Source organism: Lactuca sativa, chromosome 2, assembly GCF_002870075.4.
Source record: "Lactuca sativa cultivar Salinas chromosome 2, Lsat_Salinas_v11, whole genome shotgun sequence".
Taxonomy (NCBI): domain Eukaryota; kingdom Viridiplantae; phylum Streptophyta; class Magnoliopsida; order Asterales; family Asteraceae; genus Lactuca; species Lactuca sativa.
In genome coordinates, this window is record NC_056624.2 from 198,014,752 (window position 1) to 198,036,203 (window position 21,452).

Consider the following 21,452-nt stretch of genomic DNA (forward strand, 5'->3'; position numbering starts at 1 on the left):
TTCTTAATTAACCCATTATATTTACATCTCAATTAATAATTGTCTTAATTGAAAATAACCAATAATTACAATATTACTCATATAATATTTAATATGTATCATTTAAAATCCAAATTTTAAAATTTAAATTTCAAATTTAAATAAATTTTTATTTAATTCTTTTTATTTATCTAACCCGTATAAGATACGAGTCTTACAACTAGTTACTAATAAATTTATTAAAAGGATTTGACAAGTTGAGTTTGGAACACCGAGCCAAAATGTTCAAATATGCCTATCACGAATATGTTGGATTAACCAAAACTCACCAAACATGCCTCTAATGACTATCATTATAGTTGTACTATTATGGGTATAAATTCAATAAAAGTATCCACCAAAACTCACCAAAGAGGCAAAGATACCTATCATGAGTGTACTGGATCCTATCATTATACCCTTCTGGGCCTAACTATAATACTCATCGACTATATCCTTGGTCCACTTAACGTATTAGCATCACCTCTTAAAAGAGACTATAAAAGTCTCAATAGTGACGATCAAGTATAGAAACAACATGACTCCATAAATTAACACCAAGATCTTATCATATTTGAACATAATATGTAAGAACTTCCGACAAATAAAATATAAGGTTACGATGTTATGTCTCTCATCGATGCTTCCAATATCCCAAAGCCCATATCTACTTATTTCTTTTGTTGCTACAACTATCCGGTAGCTTCCAAGGTTTCTTATATTTTTAAATAGTACAAGTTATGTGTCCAATACTCTCTACATGGTAATAACCATCTCTACATAGACTAACAAACTTGAAAATTCTTAATGAATTCCACCTTAGTACATGGACATTGTGTACATTGATTTATCGTGTGGTTGAATTCCCCCCACCCACCCACACACACGTCCCCTTCAACCAACCAAAATTATTCGTTTTCTATTGTTCTTAACTATAAGCCTATCAACTCATAGGACCATATAACAATATTCATATGAATTCCCGAATAATAAACATGTCCGGTTTATAACAAATTTAATCAACACCTTACTTGTATGAAAATTTTAAATACCACAATATATTGCAATTTATATTATGACAAGTAGAAGGTAACATTTAATTAATATGGACTAATTCAAAAAATTTAAAATTTTGACAATTAACTTTAGGTGTCTAAAAATATATTAATTGAGATCTTGATCAGATTCCACCGATTTGCAAACTAAAATTATAATAATATTCCAATATTTAAATTTATGTCTAAAGAGACAAAAAAAAAGCGGGCTTACCCCATTGCGATCTGGGCCATATGGTTGCAATCATTCTGGCCTTCAGCCAACTCCTCCGTTATTTTGTCAGACAACTAAAAATCTTAAATGACATTAACCTACAAAAAAATGGGTTAACCCAAACCCGATTTGTTCATGTCCCTTACCCGAGAACATAGAATAATAGGTCTTATATCATAGATGACAGATGTAAATACATATATATAGACAAGAAGAAGGATAGATATTTTTATTGATTCAAGATGAAAAAGACAGTGTACAAATCAACATTTTATAGATCTTATATCACATATACGTACGAATAGCTCCCTATATAATTTTGCACTTTATTCGAAGACCATCAATAAATATATCTCTCAGTATTCAAAGTTGAGTTTGAATTTGTGCAGCCTCTTGCTTCATTTCAGTTTTAATGGCAGCAGCCAAGTGATCATAAGCTTCACACCAGGCACTCTTCATTTCCTCACTGCATTTTTCTCCCATTGCCTTCTCCACTGTTCTTATCAAAGCCTCCTTCACCACCTTTATTCATTCATTAAAAAATAAAAAACTTTTGTTTAATTTAATTTATTTAATCAAAACTCGCACTTCTTAAAACATTTAATAAATTACCTCAAAGTGAGGATCAACTATTCCTTTCTGAAGATGAACGGATCCCAAATACTTGAGTGAAGAACCAGAAACCACGACTTCACCTTTCTCCCTCAGTTGAATTGCTGACTCACATACCTTTCATCACACATGTACATATAATAAGCAATCGTGATACATGTACGTATAGAAAACAAGGGTAACAATGGGGAAAATATACATATAGATCGATGTAGTATAAGTATAACTCACCATCTTGAAAACTTTAACAGCATGGGATTTGAGCTTGGGGTTATTTTGGGGAATTTCATTCGTGTCTTTCAGAAATGAAAACAACCCTTTTGCTTCCGGGGCTATCTCCAATATCCTGTATGTTACAATTTTATCATTTTATTTCATACATACATATATTAAAATATTACAAAATAGGAAAATTTTGTTGATGCAGATTTCATGAAAACAATCAAACATACATCGCGTAAAGATGGAGACTAAGAGCAGGAATGTCTTCCTTCATCACCTCCCATGATTCCTTCACCAATGCTTCTTGCTTCTCACTAAAACCCATCTCTCTCTCTTTTCTCTTGTTGTATCACACACTGTATCTGGTATATCTATCTATGATCTATCTTATGTATGTATATATACACATATACAAGATCTTACATTGTTGAGTATATGGCAATAATATCCTTAGGGATAACGATGTAAATTGATCTCAATGTGTAAAACATCAGGCGGCATGAGCGGTTTTACCCTTGGACTTCATTAAGGGGCGCTGTGGCTTAACAAGTGGTTGCATATGTATGACCATATGTCAGTATAATATTTAATAAATGCAAATGGTGCTCTTCCAATAAAAATTGGTTACCCATTATACCATATTGATATTGCTTTAATTCTATAATTTGTGCGATTGAATGTTTGATATCGTTTCATCTTAATGTCAATGAGTAACTCGGTGAGTGGGTTGTTAGGAAAATATTACTGACACCCAAGTGATAAAATATTTATCTTTTTTAATGGATCTATTCTAATAAATAAATAAAAATTTTGCCACATGGTACACTCTTATTTTTATAATATGTCATTTTATGGTTATTTTAAATTATATTTTTTTTTCCACATGTTATTATATTAAATTCTATATAGTATTTAAATATAATAACCATAATAAATATAATAATAAATATATATATCAATTTCATTAATATAACTTTCTGTTTCAATAATTCAAAATTCTTTTTCATTTTTTTATTTCAAAATTTCCAAATTAAAGTTCAATTATTATTTTTTTGTTTATTTCTTTAAATTTAAAAGATAAATGAACATTTCAATTTCAATAATTCAATATTTTTTTTCATTTTTTTGATAAATTCAAACTCTTAAATGTTTAGACTTTCATACTATTTAACTTTTTTTAGAATAAATCCGTGTAGTGCCTGGGTGTCACAACTAATAATTAATATTTGAGTTGTTCACTAAAACTACCTTGAAAGGTAGCCGTGTTTTGTTTTTTTGTTTGTTTGTTTTTTTTTTTAAAACGAAAAGGTGGTCATGACTGGTGCCCTTGTGGAAAACTACTTCTATCCGAAATTTAATAAAATGACCATTCTGTCCATAAATAGTAAATCGTGCATACGTTTCTATTACTTTTTTTGAAATAAAGCCAAACTGCTTACATTTTCATGCTAAGGACATCATTCGCAAGTCAAATAAGGATACTCTTTCTAACAAAAAAAACCACGCTATATCTTCGCGAGTTTTTGGCATAAACGAACAAAACATTTCCAAATATTTTGAATAATAAACGGATGATGCCAAAGCCATTACAGGTTTTGCACAAAGAAAATAAATATTACAATACATATTTATGTTTCGCCCCGCAACCAAAAATGGAAGTTTGCCTCCTGTCTTCTATTGCTAATACGCACATTAATAACCCAACTTTGAACCTTAATGACTTTCTTTGAAAGAAACATATCAAAATTATTTTCTTCCAACCCCAATTAATTAAATCCATATTATACAGGAGCAAACCTGAAGTTGAATATTTATTCAGACCATAACTTCATGAATGCAGCAAAGAACGTTTTGGTGAATGACACAATCGGATTAGTTTCTTGCCTCTCTGATTTCTTTATTCCTGCTGCTTCCCTTGATTCATTGCTTAAAGAACCATGATTAGGGATACTGGATGCCTGTCATAGTCCATAAATGTAATTTCATTTACTCCAAATTCAGAAATCACTAGTAAGAGGGCTAAATGCAAGAAAAAACAGTGTACTTTCATTTATGGTGTAGTTTATAGCATCCTACTTACATTTCTTTCTATTATTTACAGCACTATACTTCCAAAAAACATTCATATCACTCATTAAGACGTTGTACTTTTTAATTTCTACCAAATTATACATTCTACTACTTCCAATTTTTTTCATATTAAGACTTTGGACTTTCAAAAATCTACCCAATTATAGCATTGCACTTCCAAAAAAAATTTCCTTATTAGGACATTGTACTTTGAACAAGCTACCCAATTATAGCATTCTACTTTCATTTTTTTCTTATTCTGACATTATACTTTGAAAAGTCTGACCAATTATAGCAGTCATAATTGCTTTATATTTGGATGACATTGCTATAATTAGGTAGATTTTTCAAAGTACAATGCTGTAGTAAAGGGAAATAAAAGTAGAATGCTATAATAAACAAATCCAATTAAAGTACGTTATAATTACTTGCATTTAACCTTATGTTAAACTAGGACTACAAATTTATCATTAGTTTAACATAACCATTGATTAAGGAAATTAAGTGGTATAAAAAGAACTCACTTTGTCTTCAGCAGGCAATGTTTCCTCAAATTTAACATCTTTGATTTCATCCTGAACAAATCTTTCATCATTACCACCATCCAATACTTCTTTCTCACTAGTTTTCTCATCAATGTTATAAACCATGCTAGAAACAGGTCTCAATGGAAAAGTCTCTACCACTACATCTTCTGACAAATGACGTATTTGACCTTGATGCACTTCAACTTCTTCTGTTTCATCTTTTTGTCCTTCCATAGCCTGTTCCATTAGTAATTCTGTATGCACTGGTTCTTCAACTCCACTATCCAAACTTCCATTATTATATCCTGGATCTTCAAATTCTTCATTTTTCATTTTTGTATGAATACTCCCATTAATCATAATATCATCATCATCAAGATTCCATCTTTGCAGTTCAGAGATCTTTCTTGAACTCAAAACTTTTTCCCGTCTTAGCTCATACTCTTTAAGTAGGGTTTGGTTGTCTTTTGGATCAAATGAAATGGAACCCAATTGATAGTTTTCCAAGAAGCTATCTAGATTCTCCATGTTCTCCTCACTTGGAGGCAATTTAGGTGGGGCCAGGACTCGATTCTCCTGAATTAGCTCACGAAAAACTTCACGCACTGTGTAGTAGGACCCACCAACTTCCTTGCGTGTGAGACGCAGTGATGGGAAACTTCCATTATTTGACCCCTGATATCTGTAAGTTATCATATTGAAAACAATCATGAAAAATAAGAACTACACATCTTAAACAACATTAAAGAAAGAAATAATTAATTACTTCTGAAACTTGGAAGCAGATTGTGAAAGCAATAGCTCGGATGATATTTACTTAAAGACAGGGAAAAAAGGAGAATAAAATGGAATGAAATTACCTCTTTATAAAAGCCTCCACCATTTCTTTTCTTTCCTCTTTTGAGCGTCTTCTTGATCTTTTCCCTCCTGCAGAGTCATTGGATTTTGCTAGGGCAAAGGTTTGCCCTAGCAAACCTCCTTTGATAACTTGCATTCGGGTGAGGGAAGAGTTCACCAACAATTACAGCTACTCAAAAAACTCTACACTAAACATGATTAACATAGAAAGGTGTTCAATATCATCTCATATCATTATATCTAAACAAAAAGGAGCATATTATTAAGTATGGCATGTAACCCTCAAAGTCAAATAAAGGAGCAAGAAGTTAGCCATGGTTTAGGGTGTAGATGTTAATTAAGTCTGAAACAACCCTAGCAAATTCAATTTCTTTTGATAGCACTACAATAGAGATATATCTCGACTCTTGCAAGTCCATTTGCAGAAATAGAACCCAAAAAATTGGCATGTATTTATTTGATTGGTAACCTATTGCTGATGTGATGCATATACAAATACTTGTAACAACCATCCTTACAGTTTTCAAAAGGTCAATAAGTTTGTATCAGGTTTCACAGTTAGGATTTCAAACAATCCAAAATATATCTCTTCACAACTAAAGGCGTCCAATTTCACTCAAACCAACTGAAAGTGTAGTTCAATCGTCGAAAATCAGACCGCTTTTAGCCTCGGTTTTATTTTCTCTTTTGAGCCAGGTTCTTAAGACAGGGCAGGAAATCGGCTTTGCTGAATGTCTCTTTTCCCGCCTATGTTGTATGCAAAATCACCAAGCGACATTCATTTTACATCATTAAGAATAAACAAGAACAGTCCAACCTAAGCAACTCCAAAAACAAGAAAGAATTTAAACGCTCTCATCCAAGAAACTTACTCCTAATTAGGGGACGTACGTATGAGATTCAATGATTCAATCAAAAAAGATAATCATCAGATCGATCTAAAATAGGAGAATGAAAATGCGAACGGACCTATATAGAAGTTGTATGTGAGGGGTTGGAAGTCGTAGATGAAAGGGTTTAAGCAATGTCAATGCCAATGCCAATGCCAAGGAGGAATTGTGAAAACCTACACACCAGTTCCGAACAGTGGACTGTCTGAAAAGTGTTTTGACTTTTGACTATAAATAGAAGGAAGGGACTGTTGGTTCACGTAGTGCTTTTAAACGATGAAATTGTTGAAGATATTGAAAATAAGTGTTGGTTCTATTAATAAAATATTTTTATCGAATGCGTTGTCATTCTTTATAAAAAATAAAAAATGAAGTATAGTTCGCAAAAATCAAATAAAATTGACATACACTTTCTAGATGTAACTTTAGAAATAAAATATAAATACTAACAATTATTAAAACTAATATCGATAGATTTTTATGATATTTTTTTCGGTTAATATATATCTCTAATAATAATAATAATAACAATAATAATAATAGCAACAAAAAATACAAATAACTATAAATATTTATAATAATAATAAAAACAATACTAAATTAGTCATAAAGCTTGAGCCTTAACATTGCTAAGGCTTGGATTAATGTTTCACAAAAGCTGGAAATTAGCAAAGATCCTAGTTATTTTGGGAGCGGATTCTTGAAAGTTCAAAAAAAAAATCCGACAATAGCTCGTTCAAAATGAATTTTTTCTCATACAACGACATGAGACACTATGAAAGATCACCTGAAATGGGCATCATCCTTCTAATGTGTGATCTTGTCCAATCATCGAAAAGGACCTAGACATTGGAATCAAACACGTACACAATCTTTTCTGATGTTTAATTTCCGGGCAACCTTAACGAAGATGATGAGAGCTTTCACTTTGAAAAATAGGCGCAAAATGTAGGCGTTCAAAATGTAATTTCTTAACTTAGCAATTTTAGAAGATAAGATGTCGAGGACAAAAAATTGTAACGAAAAGAAGAAAAAAAGTTGTGCGCCACGAAGGAGGCAATAAAATGCATCATTGAGGAGAAGTTTTGCATGATGCAATAGGGTGTTCATAATTAGATATCCAATGTTTTTTTATAGAACCAATCCAATCCAATCATCTATTGGATATTGGATATTGCCAACCGATCCAATACAATTAACCTTGGTCAACCGATACAATTAAACATTGGACAATATTAGTTTTATCCATTGTACATTTACTTCGGTTAAGTTATCTGGTATATCCATTAAATCCTTCCAATAGATATCCAACTTTTATCAAATTTTACATCCAATTATAACCAACCAAAAGCATAATAGATATTTTTAAAAAGAACATCCGCTTTAAAATATAAATTTCAAATATTCAATGCAAACCAAAATACGATAACAATCAATAGTATTAAAAATTAGTTCCACGTTCCAACTAAAATACAACAACAATATGAAGTTAGATATACACTTAGACGATAATTAGATTATAAGTGGATAATAGTTACATAATAGTTGGATGATAGTTAGATATATATGTATTAATAATTGGATAATAGTTGGATGATAATTGGATATATCAAATTGAATGATAATTGGATATCCAATCGGATAACAATTGGATTGAATTGATTCGGGTTGGGATTGGATCTAGATGGTCATCCAAAAACAGGCCGATCCAAATCCAATTTGGATGTTGAAAAATTCAAACCAATCCAATCCAATTACGCCAATGAGGTCGTGACGGAGGCACGCTCCAATTTTCCCCTCTTAGGGGTTTTTGGAGGGAATGGTGTCAAGTTCTATCTGTGTCCAAAGGAGTGAAGCTTTAATAAGAAAGTGAGTTGCTAAGGATGTTGTTGTTAACTTGTTATCTCTTCAGAAAAGGATCTACCCTGGGTTCGTTGGGTGTTATGGCATACTGCCCTATCGGATGTCACTACCGGACCCTGGGTCCGTTGGGTGTTATGGCATATTTTCCTATCGGATGTCACTGCCCGGTGCACGTTCAAAAAAAATCCAATCCAATTACAATTGGATATCCAATGTATGTTGGTCGGTTTGAACTGGATCGGTTTTTATATGTAAACCCCTAGATGCAGGAAAAATGAATGGATAAAGATATGTAGTTATTTTTGAGTTGCACGATCATTTGATTAGAACGACGTTGAATATGGTACTAGGGTGAATAATCTCAACTGATTCACAAAAGGATGTAGCTGTTAGACGGACAAAGGAGAGAGGAAGGAAAAAATAGTACTCTCCCGTGTGGAATGCATGTATGGCCTTACGGACTCTTTTTAACGCTGTCCAACTCAGGGACCAAGAATGTAATGAAACTATTCTTTAGGGACCACCAATGCAACAAAGCAAACATATGATATCACAATCTTACATATACATGTGATTATACAAAAAACAAGTAGGCAAACCATGAAGTGATTCACAATGCTACATGTAGATATACGGTTGGTTACTCATCATCGGGATACTCATCCAAAACCCTTTTTATCGTCTCTCGCTCACTGTCCGTTAGATCAAAATCATCATCCCCCAATCTTGTCCATAAATCTACACTCTCTGGATCATTACCCACTACCTGCATCAGTAGTAAAAATAATTGAAATAGTAATGAAGCTATCAGTATTTTATTGGTCTATAAATATACATATATATTATATATAGCTAGTACCTGGATATAGTTGTTGACATGGCCATCCTTGTTAACAGGAGTAAGCGATTCGTATTTATTGGTCATCCATTCACCATCAACTATGTACTTGTACTCATAACGCCCCTCCTATTCAATCATAAGTCATTTTTAGGCATCCAAATATGTATAATAAAGAAAGGAGCTAGAGAATTACAAGCAAATCTCTATGAAGGATCCATGAACCATTTTTCTCCTCATATTTTAATGGAATTCTCTGCAATGAAACGATAAATCCATCGATATATATATAAATATATATATATATATATATATATATATATATATATATATATATATATATATATATATATATATATATGTTGAAAATTTTTACAATATCTGACAATTTATGACCTACCTGACCCCATCCAACATCAAGTCCAGCTAGTTCTACTGAAGAACAATTATCACCGTTCCATGTCAGCGTGACTGATTTTGTTTTTAGGCCTGTAAGCTTTAAAAAATATATATATTCTCACTTTAAGAATAATTAAAGTAAAACACATCTTTTTATTCATGTAGTTGATTTTCATCAAGGGTGGCTTCACATTTGTATATACTTATTTACGAATTCACAAAGCAAATGATTTAAGAACTTCTCACAATGTCAGCGGTTGCACTTTTTATAGCATCCACATTTGGGAAACATTTACGTTTACTCTGCACAGAAAGGAGAAGAGTGACTTGCATAAGCATAAAAGTTTACAACAAAATGAAAATTATCAGTCATAAATTACCAGGAGTAAACTGAGTGCATCATTGAGCTTATACCCTTGAACCCAGAACATGTATGCCAACTGTCATATAAGTAGAAACCACATCAATAACTTCATCATTATAATTTATACATAATGCAGAAACAGGTAAAAGGGCATAAATGTAACTTAAGATAAGATTTTTCAGCATACAGCAGTTGCAGGAGCTCTTCCAAGTCCAGCTGTGCAATGTACGTAAGTTACTCCACCATTTTGATTAACAGCTTTGTACAATTTGCTCACCACAGCAGGAAGACGCAACCGCAAATCAGTGGCATCAAAATCTCTGTGCTCCATAATATAATATTTGTGGCTAGTGGTTACCCACTTAATCTAGACAGCTATATATGGTTGTTTCCTTTTGACTTAATTTGTTTTTGTAATGCAAGGGTAAAATGGTCATTTATTTTCATTTAGACAGTTTATTTGGTCTAAAAAAATAGACCTTATGTATACAAGACTTTACATCATTATCGATTCAGCCACTTTGCCCTTACAGAACTTAATGGGGTTAAAGAAAATCCCCTAACACATTAAGCTTAGAACACACGGAAATAGAAGAGGCCAAACAGATTTATAGGAGTTACCTTATTTCAGCACGTAGGTGTTGAATGTCATCGAATGTGGTGGCATATTCACGAATGGCATTGATGTCCACACTAAAATATCTAGTGAACAGGTAAGATGGAAAACAGGGAAAGTTGTTAGTTTCTTTGTTTTCGTGTTTAAAGGATTAATGATTAAATGTTTTTATGGATACTCGAGATCTGAGTCTTGCTGCAAGCAGTATACAGTTTTGACTTTAATACTCCGAAGCTTGTCAACATCTGCAGGAGTCTGAATGTGTAAAGTACAGGTCAGAATTTTGAATGTGTAAAGTACATCTGCAGGTGTCTGAATGTGTAAATTACCTGTAGACATGACCCAACAATTAAGTCTGGACGAATGAAGCTGTAATTCATTCCAAGCTCATGCCTGTAAGTCAAAACTGAAAGTAATATATTAGCAACCTAGGCATTATAGAAATCAACAGATACCACTGGACCAAAGGGAAAGGCCACTTGGTATTGAGTTTAGATATAAAACTTACATAATCACTGTACTCACCAGCACCCATTGCTTCTGTCATGTTTGTACTGTAAACATCAGATTTCTCCTCTTTTTTGGCATCATCTATGTTGGTACTAGGTGTAGGACTAGAAGTTGCCTACACAATCAAACATACTATATGACACATGATGATCACCATGTTTTCACTAGAAAACTAAATTTGTGAATAAGTAATTAAGTTATTGTGTGTATGAAATTACTCTTATGCAATTTGGTCCATAGAAATTACAGGTCTAGGTAATTTATATGGACAATCTATGGCAGCCACCAAAAAAATACAACCGTACTAGCCACAATTAGAGCAAATGTGAATTAATGCACATTCTCTCTTATTACAACACTCTTGTTAGAAAAGGAAAACTCGTAATTTGGTGGTAACTTTGATCCAATCTTATTCATAACATCATCTTTATGTTCCTAAGAAGCATGCAGCAGGATCTTCAACGATATCAAATTCTAGCAGATAATTGCAGCTTTGAGTGACATGATATTTCCTTAATGATCAATGCGATGGTATGACAGGGAAAACAGAATCAGTGGTTTAGAAATTCATAATCATCGAAAGCATATCACACAAAAAATTTAGCATATAGAAACATCCCTCTACAGAACAAAAATCCAACTCTGCAACAGATGTCGGATCAATGTTAGAAAGATGAGATGTTATAAGAGACTAAGAGTTCAAAATCACAATCACGTGGGAGATGTTAGTTTTTTCAAGGCGCACTAAAGCAGTCAAGTCAGAGGTGGTCCTTAACTTTCCACAAGATTCAACATAAACAATAAACGCACAAATATAACAAAAAAATACGCAATAAATTAATTACCTTTACTAAACAACTTCCTCGAAGATCAATAGCGTTCACCAATCCCTGATCATGACGAAAAACACACACACGCACTCCAAATCACACGCTTTGAAACACATATATACACACATAATGCTCGCAATTGGATCAACGAGTTTACCTTCATATTGACAAAGCTCGGATAAATTGAAGCTTTACATTTGAAGCTACGTAAAGGCAAAGCTGAATAGGATCTGATAGAATTAAAACTCAATCGATCATGGTGAATTCAACACAAATTTAGCAAAACCTCGAGGAAAATGAGAAATTGAAACGAACCTTGAAAGATTTGTAAGGCAATTCATCTTCTTATTACGTATGAATCATAAACAACTGAATGTGATGAGAGATTCTTTCAGTTCGCTTGGAGGAGAGAGAACGATACTGTTGAGTTTATGCTTTTTAGATTTTATAGAGGTTGGATTCCTGGTACCAAAAAGGGGTCGCCTTTTCAAAGATTCTCCGAAATGCCATTCACTTTCCCTCTCTTATTCACCGATACACACGCGTTTTACGTGTTATGTCAAAATCGAACTGGTCCTTCATCCAACATATATGATACGAAAACCTTAGGAAATTTTAGTGAAAAAAAAAAAGTTGATTCGACATAAATTAATCCAACATATATGATACGAAAACCTTAGGAAATTTTAGTGAAAAAGAAAAAGTCGATTCGACATAAATTAATCCAACATATATGATACGAAAACCTTAGGAAATTTTAGTGAAAAAAAAAAGTTGATTCGACATAAATTAATTTGGGTTGATACAAAGTTTAACTCGTTAGATCTGAAAATACATTTTGATAATTTTGAAAGTTAAAACTTAAAACTCTAATTTATTTGGGTCGTATTTGGTAATCATTTTCTTTCTTTCTTTTGGAAAGAAACTTTCCTAACAAAGGCTTTCCGGCTAGTTTTTTTTTTAAATGAATGTTTCTGCACCATCTTTCACACACCAACTAAGGGGGTGTTTGGGATATCTTTTTGAGAGGCAAAAGAATTTTTGGGAAAAGATACAGGAAAAAAGATGTTTGGGAAAGGCTTCTTGAAAGCTTTTTTTGGATTTTTCAAAGAGGAAAAACTGACTTTTTGGAAAAGTCAGGGAAACCTGACTTTTTAGAACTTTTTCCAAAAGTTCTTTTGCCCTTGAAAAGATACCCCAAACACCCTCTAACTCCTATTGTAGCGAACTTTCATGACAACATGGAGTTGTGGTAATAACAAATAGTACCAATAATCATTTTCCTTATGATGGTATCTATTGTTTTTCCCTTGTGGATGTATATATATAATGTTATCTATAGGGAGTGTCATGAGAATGTTAGACTAGCAAACTTTTGACAGTTTAATACATAGCCTTCAGTACAGCTGTTTCTTTATGTTATGTTGGGGAAAATGGTGATTTAGGATGTGTTGATGATGAAAAGAACGAATTTGCTTGGATAATTATCATATCGTGATTTCACGTTCTTTGAAAACTATTTGCACCGGTTCAACAAATATTTTCATATGATTATCTAATAACAAATTGCTTTTTGTTTCTAATGCACAAGAAAGAAAACACTAATTGGAATCGTATTAGGAACGAGGGAGTCGTTCCAACCCACTGAACCCACTGCTACATGAGCTTTTCTCTTTGATTTTTCTTCATCTTTCCGAACCCACAACACACGGAAATCCTATCTTTTTCAACCCACTCAACCCACTTAATTAAAAAAAATATAAAAAATAATCAAGGTAAAATCTTAATTAGCAATAGAGTTATCACCGGTACCACTCCCTCTTCGGCGGGTTGTTTAATTGGTTTCACGAACCACTTCATCCTCTCTCTCTCTACTTTCTCTCTTTCATTTTCTCTTGTACCATATGTTTTAAGACTTGTACCTTAGTTGTTTAGTATTTTTTTTTAATTGAGTGGGTTGAAAAAGATAGGATTTCCGTGTGTTGTGGGTTCGGAAAGATGAAGAAAAATCAAATAGAAAAGCTGATGTGGCAGTGGGTTCAGTGGGAACGACTCCCTCCTCCCTTATGAATCGTTATTCAATCCGTGAGAGCCAAAAAAAAATGGAATATCACATACAACAAAATATTCACCATCAAACTCACTTTATATAAGCGTGCATTCTGCTCCACCGAACTTGCTTCAAAACACACTTTGATCCCCTTCGTATACATATAAATACCAAATACACCAAAAATGACAAATGACATTAAAATCACCTAACATGTTACCACATAGATATCGTATAACAAATTTGTTGGAGCGACACATCAGATAGCTAGAGAGTGTCTCATTCACCTTTAATATATGCTTAAATGTAGACTAAAATGCACAAATGGTCCCTGTGGTTTGTCGAAAATTGTCACTTTGGTCCAAAAATGTTTGGACTAGCATTAGAGGTCCAAACTTTTCATTTTGCTGCGAGTTTGGTCCAATTTGCTATAAACTTTTTCATAATGAAGAATTTGCCCTTATTTTTTCATTTTCAGTTTTTTTATTATTATTTAATGATATTTCTGATTAAAAGAAAATTTTCCTTTTATATTTTATTTTTATAATTTTTTATAACTAAAAAAAATTAAAAAAAAAATGAAAATGCTCTCTCTCTCTCTCACACACATCTAACCCGATCTATTAAAGAACGGTGGTGGATCTTCATAGCATAGATGGTTTCACAGTGGATCATCACAACCTCGACGGCGAGGGATTTCAGATTGAAGCTCCCACAACAAAACCTAACCCTAAAGTTTCAGGCGGCGACACATAGATCGAAGTTAGGGTTTGTAGCGGTGGCAGCGACAACTTTGTCAATCTCCTTTTCGTTCTCTCTCACACACACAAATCTAAGGTGGAACACCACCTCTCTCACTATCTCTTTTACATAATGGGTTTCAGATTAATTGAAGAACTAATGCAATGATTTTTCGTTTTGATTTTGGGGATTTTGCTTCAATTGAATGTGGACTCACAAATTTGGTTTGACCCCTTTTCACTTCTGTCACCGACCCTTTCATTTTTGGTGTATCATCTGGCTTAGATGTCGATAAATGGAATAATATTGGAATTTTGGTGTCTGAACAAGACAAGGGTGAGGATTAAAAGCAAGGTTTCGTCAATGATGGGGGTTGGGGGACCAGGTGGCCTGAATGATAGCAACCTTTGAGGCAAAGTTTTCGGACTTATGGTTTCAGCAGGTAGTGATGACAATGGCAGTGTTGGGGCGGCGGTGGTGCCATTGAAATGGTGAAGACGTTTACTGTGGTAGGGATCTCCTGGTGGTCGAAATGGCAGCTTTGGAGTAGAGGTTTTCATCGTGCTAGAGGTATTCACGATGGTACGTGGTGGTAGTTGCAGGTTTGAAAGATAAAGACTAAAGGAGAAAAACATATCCTCCTTCAGATTAAAACCCATCTCATTTTTCTGTTTGTAGGTATAAGAACATGGGATGAAGAGGATGAAGTTAGTTTAACAAAGATCCAATCAATACATTTTTTAGATTGGGATTCACTATAGAAAAATAAAAAAAATGATAGGGAAGACAATGGCAGGAGAGAGAGAGAGAGAGAGAGAGAGAGAGAGAGAGAGAGAGAGAGAGAGAGTATGTGTGTGTGAGAGTTTGCATTTTCATTTTCTATTTCTTCTGTTATAAAAAAATTATAAAATAAAATATAAAAGGGAATTTTCTTTTAATTTTTATGTTAATCAGAAAAATCTTTAAATAATAAAAAAAGTGAAAAAGAAAAAGTAAGGGCAAATTCGTCATTATGAAAAAGTTTATAGCAAATTGGACCAAACTCGTAACAAAATGAAAAGTTTGGACTTCTGGTGCTAATCCAAACATTTTTGGACCAAAGTGACAATTTTCGACAAACCACGAGGACCATTTGTGTAGTTTAGTCTTAAATGTACCATCTCCCCTCAACAACTCTTTTAGAAACAAAATCTAGAATTTCACATTTCTTATACCAGTCTATTTTACCGATTTAACTAACAAAAAAGCTCATTTGTAAATATCGCACATATGGTAACATAGTAACATGTGTAAAAAAAGCTATCGTCTTATCCTTTCAAGGTTTTTTTACCACTTGTCAAGTTCTCAAGAGTTTTGCCACATGTAATTTTGTGGGGAAGTTTTAGAATTATTATTATCCACTTGTCATTTTTTGGGAATTTCTATTTTTTTTAAAATAAAATTTCATATAAAAAAGAGAATCATTCTATTAATTTGAAAATAAAGTCTCATAAATGCTCTAAAGAATATTTGATTTCTTTTATAAATGTTCCAAAAGATTACATTATGTTATATAAAAGTATTATTTTATAAAATATTTAATGTTTAAATTTTTATATTAAATTTTTATTTTTAATAAACCCATGTAATACACGGGTCTCACACCTAGTTTATAACAAAATTGATTGATTTAATATTTCCATATTCCAAAGGTTTCTTGCATAGTGATATTAACATGCACCCTTTGGGGTAACTTTAGACCATTATCTCCACAAAAAGGCTATCCGGCCAACAGGTTGAACTAATCAAAGCAAGCCGGGTTAAGCACATGGAAGGAAGATGAAATTGGTCAATACTACTTGGTGCATACTAAAGAGCCTAAATGTGAGTACAAAAATAAATATACATCAAATAAGTAACAACAGCAATTTAATAGAGTAAATTTCAGTCTAAATATACTATTTACCACCGTTGCAGTGTATTTAATACTTTGAAAAAAAAAAAAAAAAAACGCCATAGTCACTAATTCTTCCTTTTCTATATATGTGTCTTGCCTTGTAACCAAAAATGTGACTTAAAACTCATCTTCCACAAGACTCACCAAAAGGGTCTCTGATATATCTTGTAGCAGTCAGTTGTTGCCATGAGTTACAATTTACATGATATGATAAGAATTGAGGATGGGACCCACCAAATTTACCTTATCATGCTGATGATAGATAGATATATATAGATATATGTAGTTTCATTTCCAAATCATGTCCCCTAAGAATTGAAGAGCTGGGACACCTCTAATTTCAACATCAACAAGAGGCGCCTGTACCAGAAGCAAACTAGACAGCTCTGGATCACTTCTGATCATGTCAATTGCACGTGTCTGGTCCTGAAATATCAAATATATATTTACAAAATGAAATTATAATATTCACACGAAAAGAGAATATCTTACCTTCCTTTTCATAGCACAAAACTTGCAGTCAGAAGCAGATGGGGGAAGAATTTGATTAACAATAAGTCTTTTAACAGGAACATTTTCCTTTGTAAGTGAAGCACGCAGTCTCGATGACTCATTGATTGCCATCACCTTAAATAAATAAAATATATATCTTGTATTAAAATTTAAAGAAAAACAAAATTTGTAGATGTTTCTAGAAGGTATTACCGTTGGAATCGTGACTATAACAAATTCTGTTGAGTTGGTGTCACGAAAAAGCTCGCGTACTTTAACCATTCTTTCACGTAGTTTCTCCAGTTTATCAGACTACATGAGAAAGAGAAAACAGAAAAATGGCATGTTATCATTGCTCTAGAGTCTAGTATTTCATTACAAATCTTATTATATTATTTAATATTTATAGTGCTTACAGCATCTTGACGAGTTTCTTCTTGCCCAAATACATTTTTGATGGCTGAAGTAGCTGATGATATCTTTTGTCTAAGCTGCAAGTAACATGCAAAATTAAACATAAAAGTTATTGCCAGGTTATACTATATATAAAAGTATAAAGGCTACAGATTTTGAAGTAAAGAAGTGGATAGTATAAAGTATAAACAATAATGGGTTCTAAATTTCTAATATCATAATAAAATTACAACAATTTCCTTTTTCAGGATGATCTATAAAAGTTGCAACAACTTTCTTGAAATTTCGAGAGTTAAAAGAGCAACAATATTGTTGTATTTTGTTGATTTTTAACGAATATATTGTGCAAATGGTTTAGTATTGTTCTATTAAACTAAAATGTTGACAAGACTGACTGAAGAAAGTGAAAATGCTTTTAACTTAGATGACTTAAGAGGGACACTTTTTTAAACTATAGCAACTAGTCTAGGTATGTTTTAAATAAGTTAATATAATGATTTGGCTACATTGGGTTTCTTTATTCAAATAATCAAACTATTGCCTATATATAACAAGTCAAAAGTTGCATTATTTGATTGAATACATAGTTTTAGGAGGGCGGTTTGACTATTTATCAAATGTCAACAATACGCATTATTATATGGAGAAAACAGAATCTTGTAAAATGAAGTCGATGGCATGGATCCTTTCAGTGATGAGAAAGAGTAAATATAATCCATACTTGTAACTTGAGAAAATTTCAGTAATGGAAATCAATGCAGTTTTCATGACATAATCTTTTAAATTGTCCGATTCTTGGTTAAAAGATCTCATAATTACTAAACATAAAAGTTCCTTGCAATGATATAATAAAAAATCCAAATTTTCCAAGTTTAGAACTTTACCTTCAATATCTTCCCAATTGATGCATCCAAAAAATCAGGCAATGACAAAAGCCGAAGAGTATGACCCTGTTACCACATCTTATTATGTTCAGAAAATTACCCTCAACACAAAAAATAATAATAATAATTAAAAAAATTAAAAAGTACAATTGTCTTCCTTACCGTGGGTGCAGTATCAAAAACTATACGTGTAAACATGTTATATTCTTGTGATTCAAGAAATTGAATAACCTGCCAAAAGATTTACACAATCAACAAGACATTTTAAAAAAGGGAGAATATATTTGCTACAAAGTCAAAATATATAAACCCTAATATTAATTATTACCTTGGAAATAGCAATAGCTTCATCTAAACCAGGAGGAGGTGTATCCAATAGCTCCCCTAGCTTCAGCTCTCCTAACTTTGTTGATCAACAATCATAAAATAAATAACACAAATAATCAAATACTTTGAAAAAATAAGTACTCCAAAACGAAGTATGCACAAAAAGAGGCTCAAAACAAACGACAGGGACAATGTAACTCAAAAATAGAGATGGCAATTCAAACTATTTATGTGAAAATGTGTCAATTTGTTGCTAATGGCTCTAATGGGTAAACTTTCAAAGTATAGTGTCCTGATATGAAAAAAAAATGAAAGTACAATGCAATAACTGGATAGATTTTCGAAAGCATAATGCTTTAGTAAGAAAAAAAATACATTGTTGTAAATTTGTGATAGAAAGAAGTGTAAGTAAGATGATATAAAAGAAAAATAAAAGAAAGTGGGTTGCTATTTCTTGCAATTGATCCTTAACTAAACAATGGAAGCTTAAAAAAGATTTGGTTAGGTGTTTTACTTGGTCAGCAAGCATTCCAAGACCCATGCCATCCATGAAGTCTTTGACTCCAGTTCCACCATTCTTCTTGCTTACATCACGAAACTCTTCTCTAGCTTTTTCAGGATTTATCTGCCACAAGTTTACAACTATCAATAAAAGGCATAAAAATCAATATGAAATAAGAAGAAATGTCAAAGCAAATGCCTTTCTCATCAAACCTCAAGGGCAAAGAGAGGAGAAAGGGGCCCTTCAACAGGTACAAGTGTCCCACCAGTCAGATCCTATAAACCACATATAATTAGAAAATCAAAATGTGTTGTTTTACTTTTACCATAAGAGAAAACAGATTGTTTTAGTTAAACAATTGGAAACAGAAGAAGACAAAGGATTGCCTGAGCGAAGGAATCACTTAAAGAATGTGCAGGATCTGTTGAAACTACGAGGGTTGGATGACCATTATTTGCGAATTTTACTGCAAGTGAAGCAGCACAACTCGTTTTACCAACACCACCTTTCCCGCCTAACATGTAATACTTTCTTTGAGTCCCAGAAACCATTTCATCAAACTCGGCTGTGGTTTCAACAGGAGCTACAGCTGATTTAACTGCAATGAATCAAAGATGTTCGCATTTTTAACTTTAGTAACTAGCCCGAAACCACTCCGATTCACATATAAATTCTAGACTACAAAGATTCATCCAGGTTCAAGAGGATCGAAAACCCTCATAAGAGAGAGTGAGGAGATAATCTTAAAATTGACACAAATGCGAAACCATCGAAACACAATACCCGAAAAAAATAATCAAAATTACCCTCGAATTGGAAAACCAAACCAAAATTAACGAAGGAACAGATGAAATTGGCAAGACAAACGCATATGGTCTCAACTAAAACGCACCTTTCAGTTTTCTTGGTTGTCTTCTTTTCGAAGAAAGGGAGAGAAGACTAGAACTGAAGATTGCGTCGAGTTTATATGGATTGAAAGGGGTTGGATAAGAGATAACCCCGGTTCTTGATACCGATGCAAAGCGGTTCGTTGAAGGATAAGAAGACATTGAAGTAGTCGCATAATAACATGTTGCTGCCATTTTTGCTTCGTTTCTTGTGGGAAATCTTGAAGGGAGTTGAAGTAGGTATGGTTTTTATACGAGAATTTGGCAGAGTGAATGCACTGCTAGATAACTTGCAGCCTTGCAGGGTTGGACGCTTGGAGCCTTGGAAGTAACCCAATAGGTATTTTGGTCAGTCCGGTTGACAGATGTAATAAAAGAAATCTTTTAAGATTTGTAGCTCATAATTAAAATGATGTTATAAAAAAGTATTAAGATTGGCAGAAAATGTCGGTTTTATTTTTTGACAAATTTTTGGTTTGTTTATATCGCAAACTTGTTATTTTTTTATCGGTTTTGTCATTTTACCTGTAATAGCAGGTTTCCAAGTTACCATAAATTATTTTTTGCGAAAAAACCTTTAAGTTTACAAATATTTTATAAAATAACTCTTAAGATTATAAAAATATAAAATATAAATATATATTCAAAATTTGATTAAACTAAATGGTTTTTAAAAATTTAATTGTCAAAAGTTTATATCAAACTAATATAAGTTTTATTTTATTTATATTATGAAACCAAAACTGTAACATATTTTTAGATTTACACACAGTAAATTTTACTTTGGTTCGATATAAACTTTTTATATTTAAATTTTAAAAAGTTACCTAGTTTTATCAAAATTTAAATATATTTATTAATTAATACTTAAACTTTTCAAAGCAAAATTAAAAAACGTCTGTTAGCTAATAATTAATTATGCTAAAATAGTTAAACATATCCATATGTCATTAATTAAATTCAATTAATTTTTTTAAAAGGAAAAATAAAAATATTTTATTGTTTAAAATGTTTGTATTTCATAAATAATAATGTATCATATTATTCATATGTTTAACTATTTAGCATAATTAATTATTAGCTAACAGGCGTTTTTTAATTTTGCTTTGAAAAGTTTAAGTATTAATTAAGGAATATATCGAACCAAGCTAGAATTTATTGTACGTAAAGCTAAAAATATGTTTCAATTTTGGTTTCATAATATAAGTAAAATAAAACTTATATTAATTCGATATAAACTTTTGGCAAAAATTTCTAAAAACCATTTAGTTTTATCAAATTTTAAATATATATTTATATTTTATACTTTTATAATCTTAAGGTTTTTTTGCAA

At 32.3% G+C, this 21,452-nt stretch overlaps 4 protein-coding genes across 8 annotated transcripts; all 4 read right to left on the reverse strand.

Moving 5' to 3' along the window:
* Positions 1 to 1,491: 1,491 nt before the first annotated feature.
* Positions 1,492 to 2,510, reverse strand: LOC111921768 (non-symbiotic hemoglobin 2). The gene is made up of 4 exons (XM_023917355.3): positions 2,352 to 2,510; positions 2,131 to 2,245; positions 1,900 to 2,016; positions 1,492 to 1,809 (listed from the first exon to the last, which is right to left on the reverse strand). Exons 1-4 carry the CDS (start codon positions 2,444 to 2,446, stop codon positions 1,651 to 1,653), a joined length of 486 nt encoding a protein of 161 aa, XP_023773123.1. The 5' UTR covers positions 2,447 to 2,510; the 3' UTR covers positions 1,492 to 1,650.
* A 989-nt stretch (positions 2,511 to 3,499) lies between these two features.
* LOC111921761 (uncharacterized) lies at positions 3,500 to 6,704 on the reverse strand. 3 transcript variants are annotated; one of them, XM_023917345.3, is made up of 4 exons: positions 6,546 to 6,704; positions 5,579 to 5,764; positions 4,716 to 5,400; positions 3,500 to 4,079 (listed from the first exon to the last, which is right to left on the reverse strand). In XM_023917345.3, the coding sequence occupies exons 2-4, from the start codon at positions 5,710 to 5,712 to the stop codon at positions 3,933 to 3,935; spliced, it is 966 nt and encodes a 321-aa protein (XP_023773113.1). In that variant the 5' UTR covers positions 5,713 to 5,764; positions 6,546 to 6,704; the 3' UTR covers positions 3,500 to 3,932. The 3 variants fall into 3 exon arrangements, with proteins under 3 accessions (XP_023773113.1, XP_023773116.1, XP_023773114.1); XM_023917348.3 differs by having other exon boundaries at positions 5,579 to 5,759; positions 6,546 to 6,695; XM_023917346.3 differs by having other exon boundaries at positions 6,449 to 6,668.
* A 2,123-nt stretch (positions 6,705 to 8,827) lies between these two features.
* On the reverse strand, positions 8,828 to 12,359 carry LOC111921760 (phosphoglucan phosphatase DSP4, amyloplastic). 2 transcript variants are annotated; one of them, XM_023917343.3, is made up of 14 exons: positions 12,202 to 12,359; positions 12,044 to 12,116; positions 11,902 to 11,946; positions 11,072 to 11,171; positions 10,876 to 10,952; positions 10,725 to 10,801; positions 10,552 to 10,632; positions 10,118 to 10,250; positions 9,947 to 10,006; positions 9,813 to 9,869; positions 9,568 to 9,663; positions 9,364 to 9,423; positions 9,189 to 9,296; positions 8,828 to 9,095 (listed from the first exon to the last, which is right to left on the reverse strand). In XM_023917343.3, exons 1-14 carry the CDS (start codon positions 12,225 to 12,227, stop codon positions 8,970 to 8,972), a joined length of 1,119 nt encoding a protein of 372 aa, XP_023773111.1. In that variant the 5' UTR covers positions 12,228 to 12,359; the 3' UTR covers positions 8,828 to 8,969. The 2 variants fall into 2 exon arrangements, with proteins under 2 accessions (XP_023773111.1, XP_023773112.1); XM_023917344.3 differs by lacking the exons at positions 11,902 to 11,946; positions 12,044 to 12,116; positions 12,202 to 12,359 and having other exon boundaries at positions 11,055 to 11,171.
* A 4,211-nt stretch (positions 12,360 to 16,570) lies between these two features.
* LOC111921759 (ATPase GET3B) lies at positions 16,571 to 20,459 on the reverse strand. 2 transcript variants are annotated; one of them, XM_023917342.3, is made up of 12 exons: positions 20,125 to 20,459; positions 19,619 to 19,830; positions 19,445 to 19,507; positions 19,245 to 19,355; positions 18,732 to 18,806; positions 18,566 to 18,634; positions 18,404 to 18,469; positions 17,522 to 17,596; positions 17,319 to 17,417; positions 17,106 to 17,240; positions 16,857 to 17,039; positions 16,571 to 16,768 (listed from the first exon to the last, which is right to left on the reverse strand). In XM_023917342.3, the coding sequence occupies exons 1-11, from the start codon at positions 20,312 to 20,314 to the stop codon at positions 16,902 to 16,904; spliced, it is 1,233 nt and encodes a 410-aa protein (XP_023773110.1). In that variant the 5' UTR covers positions 20,315 to 20,459; the 3' UTR covers positions 16,571 to 16,768; positions 16,857 to 16,901. The 2 variants fall into 2 exon arrangements, with proteins under 2 accessions (XP_023773110.1, XP_052624587.1); XM_052768627.1 differs by having other exon boundaries at positions 16,571 to 17,039.
* Between the last annotated feature and the right edge of the window lie 993 nt (positions 20,460 to 21,452).

Bases quoted from the DNA above. Each gene is read 5' to 3' on its own strand.
- LOC111921759 (XM_023917342.3), bottom strand. From the start codon at position 20,314: ATGGCAGCAACATGTTATTATGCGACTACTTCAATGTCTTCTTATCCT. The intron at 19,831-20,124 runs GTGCGTTTTAGT...GATTCATTGCAG, and splicing joins ACAACCAAGAAAACTGAAAG to TTAAATCAGCTGTAGCTCCT. The intron at 17,418-17,521 runs GTAAGCACTATA...TTTCTCATGTAG, and splicing joins AAGAAACTCGTCAAGATGCT to TCTGATAAACTGGAGAAACT.
- LOC111921768 (XM_023917355.3), bottom strand. From the start codon at position 2,446: ATGGGTTTTAGTGAGAAGCAAGAAGCATTGGTGAAGGAATCATGGGAG. The intron at 2,246-2,351 runs GTATGTTTGATT...TGTAACATACAG, and splicing joins AGTCTCCATCTTTACGCGAT to GATATTGGAGATAGCCCCGG. The intron at 1,810-1,899 runs GTAATTTATTAA...GAATGAATAAAG, and splicing joins TAGTTGATCCTCACTTTGAG to GTGGTGAAGGAGGCTTTGAT.
- LOC111921760 (XM_023917343.3), bottom strand. From the start codon at position 12,227: ATGAATTGCCTTACAAATCTTTCAAG. The intron at 10,802-10,875 runs GTAATTTACACA...TTACACATTCAG, and splicing joins TTGTTGGGTCATGTCTACAG to ACTCCTGCAGATGTTGACAA. The intron at 9,870-9,946 runs GTAATTTATGAC...CTTTCTGTGCAG, and splicing joins ATGCACTCAGTTTACTCCTG to AGTAAACGTAAATGTTTCCC.
- LOC111921761 (XM_023917345.3), bottom strand. From the start codon at position 5,712: ATGCAAGTTATCAAAGGAGGTTTGCTAGGGCAAACCTTTGCCCTAGCA. The intron at 5,401-5,578 runs GTAATTTCATTC...GATAACTTACAG, and splicing joins GTGGAGGCTTTTATAAAGAG to ATATCAGGGGTCAAATAATG. The intron at 4,080-4,715 runs GTGAGTTCTTTT...GGACTATGACAG, and splicing joins CATTGCCTGCTGAAGACAAA to GCATCCAGTATCCCTAATCA.